General features: G+C 38.7%; 2 protein-coding genes across 3 annotated transcripts in view; one reads left to right on the top strand and one right to left on the bottom strand.

The window, feature by feature from the left end:
• Window positions 1-4: 4 nt before the first annotated feature.
• On the bottom strand, window positions 5-9,781 carry LOC133510790 (WD repeat-containing protein 48). Its single transcript, XM_061839136.1, has 18 exons — window positions 9,624-9,781; window positions 8,840-8,980; window positions 8,668-8,746; window positions 8,345-8,557; window positions 8,143-8,231; window positions 7,374-7,475; window positions 7,060-7,284; window positions 5,661-5,735; window positions 4,923-5,025; window positions 4,748-4,845; window positions 4,551-4,658; window positions 2,694-2,790; window positions 2,526-2,621; window positions 2,218-2,323; window positions 1,504-1,591; window positions 1,075-1,151; window positions 774-966; window positions 5-363 (listed from the first exon to the last, which is right to left on the bottom strand). The coding sequence occupies exons 1-18, from the start codon at window positions 9,669-9,671 to the stop codon at window positions 268-270; spliced, it is 2,034 nt and encodes a 677-aa protein (XP_061695120.1). The 5' UTR covers window positions 9,672-9,781; the 3' UTR covers window positions 5-267.
• A 620-nt stretch (window positions 9,782-10,401) lies between these two features.
• Window positions 10,402-11,848, top strand: part of LOC133511099 (sodium channel protein type 4 subunit alpha-like) — a 68,811-nt gene continuing 67,364 nt past the window's right edge. The window contains exon 1 of one of the 2 annotated variants that reach the window (XM_061839720.1): window positions 10,402-10,491. The gene's annotated coding sequence lies outside the window, so the exon portion shown is untranslated. Of the gene's footprint in view, window positions 10,492-11,010; window positions 11,305-11,848 lie in introns of those variants that run through there. The other variant, XM_061839719.1, reaches the window with a different exon arrangement.

Here is an 11,848-nt window from a genome sequence, read left to right as displayed (position 1 = left end):
GATGTAAAAAACAACAAACAAAATAGGTTTTAGTCCATTCTTCAAACTGTTTAAAAAAACAAAACAAAAAACAAAAAAAAAACCTTCTTGTCTCTTGACTGCTCCAGCTTGGTATGTTCCGTTGGACACGTCCTTGGAAATATGTCAGTCAACTCCTACTACTATAACCATTTGGACTTTAGGATATGACATGTCGGATGGGGTGGGGTGATTGGCAAATGAAAAGAAAAAAAAAAAAAAAAAAACTTGCTTGTTCAAATTTAACTTTCACGTGGATTTCTGCCTATAGTGAAGTGTCAAGTCCCCGCCACTTTTCCAGATAAAATATTTAACTGTTCGCAGGTCCATGTTTGGATCCAGAACCTGGTGGTCAGAAGAGAAGAAAATCACTTTAGGGCACGAGTTCCAAAACTTTTTAAAGTACCACTCCAAAAAATACTGAGCATGCATTAAGCAGAGGTCTTACTGCTCTTAACACTGCTGAAATATGTCAATATAAGATTCAATAATCTTCAGCACCTAAGTGAAGTAGAACTTGTAATCATTTGAAAACAGTTCAGAAGTATTGAATGGAAATTTATTGCACTTAAAAATCAACAGAACTGTATTGAAATATCTGGTACTGAAAAAAAATAAAAATAAAAATCTACAAGCCAACGTAACTATGCATAATTTGAACATTTAATTCTGCAATTCTTCTTTGCGTACCAACAAAACTATATTAGAGGATGCATTTCAGTTGGTGTAAGGTGATAAGAGGCAATCGAATGTACCTGGTCTTGACACATTAGCTCTATCTTCTCCTCAGCTAGTATAGCCATGTCCTCCTCCTTTTCCTGCTCCCCGGGCTTGTCGTTTGCAGAGGAGCTGGTGGTCTGAGACTCGTTGTCCAGGTTGATGATCTTCTCGTACACATGCTCCATCACCTTCCTCACCTGCAGCATGTCACTGGCTGAAAGACGGTCCCTGTGGCGCGCAGAGGGTGCACATCAACTCAGATGGAAGGCATTTGAGTTCTCTGTGAGGAAAAACAAGAATAATGCTGGGGAAGGGGGAAAGGTTTGGAAGACTCACTTTTTCAGAGTTTTTGCACCAGAGGATGAATGGGGCTGGAGGTAGAATGGAATTTTGTTGAACTTGGGCATGTTTTTCTGGCAAAGGGGAGAAGAAAGGAGCCAATTTTTAAGATGAAAGCTGCTCACAGTGACACACAATACTTAAAATAAATACATAAACAAATAAATATACTTAAATAATACAAGTCTTGAAATTTTCATTTCATTTGTAATAGTATTTATATTTTGAATAATGACAATGTTATCTTGAACATCAAATGCAGAAGTCTATGGACAGCAGATGAAGAATACAAACAACCACATTAGGTATACCCACACAATGAGGTCGAACAGCTGACTGTCAGATATTACATAAACATGAGGTGTATAGTAAAATGAAATACATTTTACAATGACTAATTCAAAAGGTGAAAACGACATTACTCACATCTACAGTTATATCAATGACCCATTGTGGAACAGTCTCATTTAGCAGCATGGACTCAGTCTCTCCGCCGGAATCTCGACAAAGCAACCTGCAGCAAAATCCCACCACTGATTAAGTGAGCTCAGTTTTCCTGACTTGAAAACACCAAAAGGCATGAAAAAGGTGACCAAAAAAAAATTGTATCGCAAGTCTGGAGGGATCCCCGAGAGATTTTAAAACAAAAAATTTCTTCACGCAAAAAACATTTACAATGCCCAAATACATGCCCAGGAAGCCCAAACAGAAGATGATGTGCGAGGTCATGTAACATTCTTGTCGTTTGATTGATTAACTAGACTTAAACATAACTAGCACTTAAATTAGATTGTGATATCCAGGATCGATATGATAGAGTGTTTTGAATCGTAAAAGACATAAAAAGGCTACTGATTTATGCATGCTTTTTGTATTCATACCCTTTTTTCCAAGATCAAATTCTTGAAGGTGTAAAAATCCCTTTTCAAGATTTCCCAGTACCTTACAACTATTTACACACGTAATGTATGCACACCTACTCAAAATATTCCCGTTTCTTTACTAAAGAGGAAATATTATGATGCTTGCACATTTCAGCTTTGTGAAGATTAAAAACAAATCATGATTGAAAAAGTAGTGCTTTATATAGACTTGGCTGAGCTAGTAAGGAACAAAAATAGTGAAAAAAAAAAACGTTACCTAAAAAGAGTTCTGCCTCCTGCTTCTCCAAAGATAACTGGTGTGTGTGGCGGCACCTGGAAGTATCCATTTCCTTTCTGGATCCGGTTCTCCTGCTCTCCATTCACTATAGCCAGGTGTAGCATTTGAACCGCTTACTCAACAAATACAACTCAAGTAATTCAATTGACAGCTAACAGTAACCAGACTTTCTGGTCTTATAGTAAGAGGGGAAAGTAATTGTACGTTTACTGTTCATGATAAATTGACCTCCCCCCTCCAAAAAAAGAAAAATTCAAGTAATCAGACTATCTTCCAGCTCTCCTCACCATGGTTCACTTCGTTCTCTTCCTCATCCATGGGATTGATGCGAGTTCTGGGCCAGAACTCCAGGAGAGCCTGAAGCAACAGCCCACCCAAGTTTACTGCAGGGGCAAAGGGGAAATTTTACATAAATTCTAACTGCCATATAAATGACATTTGGCCAGGTTTCCTACATTTTGGGTCAGATCCATCAGTGCTTGAGAAACCCGCGTCCTTTGCTGACACCCAAGCAGCGAAGCAGTCGCTCTCATCCAGCGTGATGGTGAGCATCTATTAAGCAGCAAATCACAGAAAGGAAACAACTTTTAGATCACCCTGTACTTCATAAAAAAAAAAAGGCAAAAAATATTGGATTTTCTTTCATTTGACAACAAAGAGCTCAGAGTTTAATATTTTCATACAATGCGCCAAAAGGATTTAGTCAGCTGAAAATTGTGCAAGTTCTCCCACTTAAAAATGTGAGAGAGGCCTGTAGTTTTTCAACATGGGTATACCTCATCTACGAGGGGGAAAAAAAAATTGTGTCTGATTTTAAAATAATTTATTAGCAAATAAAAAAGGCTAATTTCAATACTTTGTTGGCAATGACAAAGCTCTAACATTTTCTCTGAGTCATCACAAGGTTTTCACACACTGCTGCTGGTATTTTGGCCCATTTCACCATGCAGATTTCCTTTGGAGCAGTTGAGGGCAAACACAGACTTTCAACTCGCTCCAAAGATTTTCTATGAGGTTGAGATCTGTAGACTTGCAAGGCTATTCTACAGCCTTGAAATGCTTTTTCCAACGCAACTGCTTTTATGCACAAGCGTTGTGTTTGCGATCATTGTTATGCTGAAAGACCCAGCAAGGTTTCATTATCAATGCCGTTGCTGATGAAAGGTTTTCACTCAAAATGACTGAAATGGCTGACTAAATACTATTTTGGCCCACTTAAAAACACTGTTCCTCATTGAAATAACATTAACCCATTGCAGCCTCCCCATAAAACCCAACAAACTTTTTTTTTTTTTAATACTGTTTAGAAAAAAGAAAACTAGCACTCTAATATATTGTACTTTATAAAAACAGAACAACAACACTTAAAATGAATACAAAGATTTTAAAAGTTTGTTAATTAATTCATCTTTACTCCTGGTGGGTACAACTTGGCCGGCTGTTTGCAATATAATAGTCATGCAATTAAAAATAAACATTTCACACCTACTGAAGTGACTCAATAAGCCGCAGTAATATTAGTATTTTTTGTATAGGATCATATATTCTATGTAATATAAAATACATATATAAATATATAGTTATCTATGTGTATACTGTTATATTGACTACATGTTGCTGCACCGTTTATGTTCAAATATCCAGTTTTTAGAGGTTTATGACTTTGGAACAATACTGGTATTTGTGAGCCATCCCGTGCTATTTTCCATATGTTAGCATTAAGCAGGCAGACTATAAGGAAAAGTTATGAGATTTTAAATACAAATCATGAAATTGTCCCTTATGCTTAGTTCCACAGTTAATTTCAAGGGAAGGTGGCACAAAAGAACTTGTAGCCTCATGGAAGAACGGTTTATGATCATCCAAACTGCTGCTTGTTGAGAGTGAGCAGAGTTGAAAAGATGACGTAGTATAAACGATGCTAACACACCAGTGAAGCCAAAATTACAGTAAATAGTGGTATGAAAAACTGAGGTTATGTCACACTTTGTGGTTATAGAATAAGTAATAAGAATAAAAAAATTTAGCGTGCCACATGATTCACAAACTAGTTAGTTGTGCGCCATTCGTAGCAAAGGACTGCATGTATTTTAAGATGTAGAGCAGATTCCCAATACTGAATGTTAATAGATGACGCCATGAATGTAAACAACTTCATACAGTTTTATATGCTGCTATCCATTGGGCATCTCCAATTTTTGTAGTTTGAAAACTCCCCCAATAAAAACATTTACTATAAAACAGTATCTTGTATTATACAAGTCTGTATAATGTAGTTGTGAACTGTTTCCACTTTTAAGAGTATGACTCACCCCAGTTTTCAAATCAACTGAGAACCAGTTTGGCACGTAGACCATCTTGAAACGCTTTTTAATCTCCTCATCAAACTCCACTTTGCCGAGGTCTTCGCCTTTGCAAGCCTGAAGATCAAACATAGGCACCATTCAAACTAAAAGACTGATTTGTATACGTTTCTGTGGGACTCAAACATTCTACTGCCATCATTTACCTTCAGGACATCCCAGAAAGCAACATTGTTGTTGGTATCTTTGGTAAGTATGTGCCTCTTGTCATTCAGAATGTGGCACTGTATAATACTTGCACCTCCTATGAAGGCAATTCAGACGTTTGCTCATTAAACAGAGATGCTTCAGAGAAGTCTCATTTGACATAAATATCTTTACCCTTGATAACTTGTTCTGCCTGTGTGCACAATGGTGTCAGAGGGGTGGTGCAGTCATTATCATACTCCCCTGATGATCTGAAGTTGTGCAGTCCCTTGAGGGACTGTAGAGAAATACATACAAACAATCAAATATACACTTTGCTAGTTATATGACTACCTTTGTCATACAAAGCAGCGGTTCTCAAACTGTTTACATCAAGTATCAACTCAAAAAATATTTTGTTTCGGAGCACTATCATCGTGGCCAACATTAACCCTAGAGAATCCAGGACATCCAAATGATCTTTTAAATATGTGAACCCATGGGTTCTCTAGGGTTAAAATACATTTGTCAAAAATATTTTGCTTTCCAAATATCACCATAATGGCCAAAATTAAAATAAATGTATACAAAAAAAAGGCTGAGGCTCTTGTCCAAAAAGCACATTAAGTGTGCTTAGCTTAAAGACAACTGAACTCAGAGGAAAACATACTGTACATGAAAAGTTAAAAAAAATAATAATAAAAAAAAAAAATCTGGATTTTCCAAAAAGTTTAAATAAGCTGTTTTCAATTGTGTAGATTTTAATTGCATTTAATTCAGTAGCTCTTTGGTGTATCACTAGTAACACTGAGAATCACTGATCTAGGGTATTCAACAAATAGCAGGATGACAAGAGATGGGGCATCATTGAATTTAACTACACTGTATTCCGTGTCGTTATGCTCACAGGGGCGTTGCATTACGCATGCCTACCCATTTATTAACAGATGACTTGGTGGTGGAGACCCAGATAGCAGGAGGTGGGTCAGCAGATCTGTCCAGTTCCATCTGTGTAAAGAACAGATAGGAGCAAGCTTGAAAGGAAGTTGAGTGCATATACAGGGATTCCGGGTTTACAACCCATTTGTTACTCTGGCAGCAACAAATTCTCGGCAGTCGGTTTTAACACTAACTTAGCTCACTCAGTAGTAAAGTCATAATTTGAGTAAATATTTGTATAAATAAACAATTATAGGCTGTAAATATAAAACAAATGAAAAACACTCGGTACAGTGGAAATAAGCGTAAATTTGTGTGCTTAGCGGCAAAAGGGTCATTACACCACTACGCAAAGGAGCTCATAACTTGCCATTAATTATCTCCGAATGTCGTAGAATCAAACTGAGGACCCCTTTTGTTTATTTGTGATACACTCAAGTTTTGCCACAAAACAGGCCAAAGGTGTAGTTTCAGTTTCAAAGCAGAGCAAATTTATATGTACAGCGCATTTCATGCACAAAGTAGCTCTATGCACTTTACATGATTAAAAGCATGCAAATGCATAAAGAAAAAGATCTGACACGACAATTAAAACGGCTCTTGGTGCAAGAAATATCACTGAAAAGTGGAAGTACTCTAAAATGCATGAAAAAGTTTTTGATCTGGATTTGAAAACGCTCACACTTGGAGCAGACGTCGCCTCCATTGGCAACTTATTCCATTTGTGTGCAACATAATAGCTAAATGCTGCTTCACCATGTTTGCTTTAGACTCTATGCTCCACTATTTCACCTGAGTCAGTCAATCTCAGAGCCCTACTGGGTTGTATCCCATTACCATTTCTTTTATGTATTACGGACCCAAACCATTTAGTGATTTATAGGCCAGTAGCAGAACTTTAAAATCTATTCCAAAACTGACTGGAAGTCATTGTAAAGACTTTAGAATTGGAGACGTATGCTCTCACCACTTTCTTTTGGTAACAACCCCAGCTGCAGCATTCTCAACGAGCTGCGGCCGATTAATGCTCGTAATGCTCAAAAGACCATTACAATAGTCAAGTCTACTTGAGACAGAAGCATGGATAAGCTTCACCTGGTCTCCCGCGACTCTCATGAGGTTAAGTGACTGAGAAAGTGGATTGATATGTGGCTTATCTATAGCAGAGAAATTCACATATCATAGTTGGATCTGTATACAGAGTATAATAGTGTGGCTATTGACATTGATGGAAATTATGAGTTTGCAAATGGAATTATATGTGGGGGTGGACAATGAGCAGATCAATACAAGCATTAGTTGTATTTTTTTTAAACATGTTCCACTAGTTTTGCTTTGGGACACTTTTTTTTTTCCTTCATTTCCTGGCAATGTCCAAGTAATGACTTCTTACTTTCAACACTGGAGCCTTCTCCTCACAGATGAGAACACGGATGTCTGGGTTGCGCAGGTCTGTGCAATAGATCTTCTTGTCTCGACCTCCAGAATAGACATGCGTGAAAGCCTCATTGACCTGTAGGGCCCAAACGCCTTCATCGTGCACACGGTACGTGGCAATACATCGCTGCTGACCAAGGGACCACAGACGAATTGTTCCATCTGAACTGCCTGAGAGGCACTGCAGAGCATCACAGCAGATTTGTGGTCATACAAAATGAAATATCTATTAAAAAAAAAAACATAACCAATTTTAACAGCTAAACTCACTTGAGTGCCGTCCCTATTCAAAAGCAGTGACTTGACATTATCTGTGTGTCCTTTTAGCTTCATCAGTTTTGCACATGTTCGTGGATCCCACACTCTCAGCACCTGGGGTTTGGGATGGGAGGGAAAAAAAAAAAAAAAAAATGAAAGCTTCAAGAAAGGCAATTGGTGACAATAAATCCAAGAATGCTTGCAAGCTCAAAGAATATGCACCCAAAATGGTCAGAAAACCTGGTTAATTTTACCTTCTCGGTTGTATTAGTGGGCTACACAAGCTAGCAAACTGGGTCCATATTAGACAATTTCTAGAATTTGTCACAAATTCACAAGTATATGAAAGCACAACTGCGCCACCAAGGTGAAGGTTGGTGAAGTACAAGTTGATAAAAATGGACAAAGAAAATTATATTTTTAGTCTTCAGAGACTTTAGATACTATGTGTTACACACAGACAAACTATGAACATGTATGAAATAGGTGAGCCATGGGAAAGAAAAAAATATATAAATATTCAAGGAGTCATGATACAATGATTTTACCTCGTCCTAAACCTAAAGATGATCTTTTGTCTAGAATTGACTGAAATTACATGGGTTTATGCTGCAGATAGATGGGACAGCAACAATTGCCTTAAACACAAGGACGTGTGGGCAGCGTGTCTCAGTTGTTACACTCCATATTCTGGTTGTTTTCCTAGTATTCCCTTAAAACGTAGGGCAGCATTAACCATGAAAAAGACACCCTGTGGGGAAAAGGGCAGGAGAGGCCTAACCTTTTCTGTGGATCCAGACACTATCACTGTGCCTGTTTGGTTCATTGCCAGACTGTAGATTGAATCTTTGTTCCCACTGAGCGATGAAGCTGTTGCACATAAAATGTACTTAGTCATGCAAGGTTAAGCAAAGAAAATACAATAGACCAACCAGATGGTGACATTATTTGGGCCAAAACGGAACAATATAAGCACGACTTACTGGTGACAGTGTTGTTGGAAGCTGTGAGTGCTGTAAGAGTATTGACATCCCACAGAAATATCTGCCTGTCAAGCCCTGCTGATGCCACAAGTTCCTTGTCCCTAGCGTAGGCTAAGGCTTTCACATAGTCTTTGTGTGTTCGTAACGTTGACATGCAAAAGCCTTTATGCGCATTCCATACTTTAACTGTTGTATCCGAGGAAGCAGATATCACTGAAAATACACATACACATGTAAACAGGTAAAGCTACAAATCACGCAGAGCAGCTGTAAATCTATCTTATTCAAGGGAAAGATATTAAAATGAAGAGGAACATACTTACATGTTTTTCCATTGCAACAAAGAACTATGTCATTGACCCAGTCTGTATGATGCTCCATTGAAGCAATATACGGGTCCTGCTACATGGAACATGACAAATGAACGCAAATTACATTGAGTCTTTGTGAAGAGCTTAGCATCATCAGGTATGATAGCATAGTAACGATCAATACTTTATGCTGGTAGACACTCCATATCCGGATGATGGAGTCCCTTCCTGCAGTGAAGAGGCGGTTCAACGCAGGGTCTAGTTGGAGAGCATTCACCCCATTTCTGTTGTACTTCTCCACTTCATCTCTAATGACGTAAGATACCTAAATTACCAGGAAGAGCGCCGTCAGCATTGAATTCGGGCTGCTAATTCCCCGCAATTATGCCAACTTTCTTCATGACCACCGAGAAATACTGATGTTAGCATTCATATCACGCGCCTGTAGTTCACAAGACGAAGTGCTGCTTACTGGAACGGCATGCTAAATGAGAAATAAGTTTAAATCACTATATAAAACGGTACCTATTAAGTATATATGGAAAACCTTGCCTTAATATTTCTTTATGGTGACAGGAGGCACTTAATGAACACCGAGCCAAACTACATCGGTTCTTCCAGCAATTAGACCGAGCCCACTCATAGTGACGCAAAGGTATGAAAAAGATCGAAAGTAAGACAGCTCGCTGATGACAGGTGATCGTTGACAAGCGTATCCGCTACGTCTTCGTTGAAGATGTGCAGACTAAAGTGTCTAATTTATGACTCCGACGTTGGCACAAAATGATGTACACTAAGCTAAGCTAGCTAAATTAGCCGGCTCGACTTTGAAGAGTCGTGACAGCGATGCTGCTCTTTTGTAACTCTTATTAATGGTCGTCTACTACCCACTAAAGATTCGTTCAAACTGACAGCCATGCTGTAGCCACTCCCAAGTGTTCGGCGAGAAAGCAACTCTTGGAATTTACCTGTACTTTCCTCCGCCCAGCAGCATTTTGCCTGTGATGCGTCGCCATCTTGCATGTTGACAGTCAATTCATGTGATGCTACATCCGGGACACATGCAGAAAAACACGTGCCGCTAAGCTCTATGGGTAATGAGTCCTTGCCCATACAGCTGCCGTGACGATTAGACTCGCATTGCTTTAAATCAACCAGTCAATCAATAAATCAATCAATCAATCATGGATGGATGAATGAATGAATCATTTGAGGCTATAAACGCTGATTTTGTCCAGATTGGTGGACGATTAAAGCTCTAAATATGAGATTGTTTCACAGCAAATGTTTATATTTAGTTTTGGACAACACCCGTTCTATTCAAATAGTAGGAGGGTTTCTATTCTTTCTTATAGTGGTCATATAAGAAAAGAAATCATATGTATTTCGTTGCAATGTTGTATGAAGCTATTTAGACCTCTGCATTACACAAAAATTGCCAGCAGAATGTTAAAATAAACACGTCACATAGTGACCGACTAAATGGAATGACAGATTGCAAAATATTACGTCATTCTCTACTTCTTTTCAACTTTGTTTTGAATAATATAAAGGCAAAATGGTACAGAAATGCATTTAGGAAAAGCAAAACTAAGAAAGTGCATTTATGCAAAATAGGAGCAGGATAAGCGGTATGGAAAATTGAAAATGGTTTGACGTTGAGTATAATATCAGAATCTTGAAGGTTTCGTGCTGACAGCGAGGATTCCTGCATTCGATACCATGCAGCCAATACTTGGAGCAGACATTTTTTTCAGATCCTTGAATGCTGCTATTGACTTCTTTGCAGCCAACTTGATGCGTTTTCTTCTCTTCTTTGCAAACAATTCTGACTGCGTAAGTACTGGGACGACCCCACACACGAAAACCGTTGGGCGGTCTTAAATCAATATTACAATAATAAATGACAATCACATTACCACCTCTCATGGAGGTATGTTTTCACTATTGTCCACTAGAGAGCGCACTGAGGTAGCTCCACAAAATAAACCACTCATGGGATGCTGGCAGTTTTGATCAGTTTTTGAGCCCTCACTCTCAATTTATTCTTCTGTCAAATATGAGTGTGCCCCAGCAGAGCATATCGACAGTGGTGCCAGGGATTTAGGGGCCCTGGAAAGAATAGTTTAGGCTCCACCGTGTCAACGCTTTAAGGGCCTTGCCGTTGTCAGTTGTTGTGGACATCGGATCATAATCACTTGACTTGACGGCGACCCTTTCCTATAGATGCAGTAATCCTTTGTGTTCCAGATGCATCAGCCCTCCCTGTCTCCCACGCTAAAGCCCCCCCCCCCCCACTCACACACACACACGGTGTGCGAAGACACAAACTTTTGTCATGACTACTATCAAAGTAGTAGTCTAATGGAAGTGGGCATGAAAACATGGGCTTTACGCACGTGGCTGCTTCCAATATGTCCATCATAAGGTGATTAGCGCACTGGCAGTCTAGAAGTTACTTTTGACCGCCAAACAGTGGGCTGCACACGCACTCCGCTGTCCTGCTTTCTGGAGTTTGGGTCCCGCCTGAAGCGGAATAAGCCCGAAAAAGAAGACATGGATTTTTCACGAAGGGTTCGTCTGTTGCTTTTTCTGAAAACTCTACAATTTCACTCTGGAAATTATGCTTTCAATCTTAGAGTTTCAGCGGTAAGTAAAATGTCTACATTTCATTTTGTCTCTATACTGTGGTGTTAATTATATAGAAACGTCAAAAATTTGCGATAATAATGTATATTTATCAAGAGAATATTTGATTTTTTTTCCCCAAAAAGTACACAGTAAACGGCATTCCCCCCTCCAGGGTTGAATATTAACATTTACATATTAGTAACATAACCACATTTATAATAGTGCTAAAAGTACAAAGAGGTCATGTAATGTATGAAACATCAGTAAACAGCATAGTTTTAATATAAGGGATTGTTTTCTCAGGAGAATCTGATGATGTACTGTCATATTTCATATTCTTACATATTGGTTCAGGAATAACCGAAGGCGATAGTCGCTGGTTTAGGAAGAATAATAAGGAATATACTGCAATATGAAGTATAATATGGTGGCTTTTGCCATCTCTATGAGCATGTATCTACTGCAATTAGACTGAAAGGTTTTTGACGAAGAAGTAGGTCATCGGTTGTTTGGTTCGAGTGCAGTCCACAATCAACATTGCACAGTAGAGGATGTGTACATT

The sequence above is a fragment of the Syngnathoides biaculeatus genome, chromosome 13, assembly GCF_019802595.1.
Source record: "Syngnathoides biaculeatus isolate LvHL_M chromosome 13, ASM1980259v1, whole genome shotgun sequence".
In the NCBI taxonomy this organism is placed as follows: domain Eukaryota; kingdom Metazoa; phylum Chordata; class Actinopteri; order Syngnathiformes; family Syngnathidae; genus Syngnathoides; species Syngnathoides biaculeatus.
Note: the sequence above shows the minus strand (reverse complement) of the source record. Positions and strands in the feature narration are given on the sequence as shown.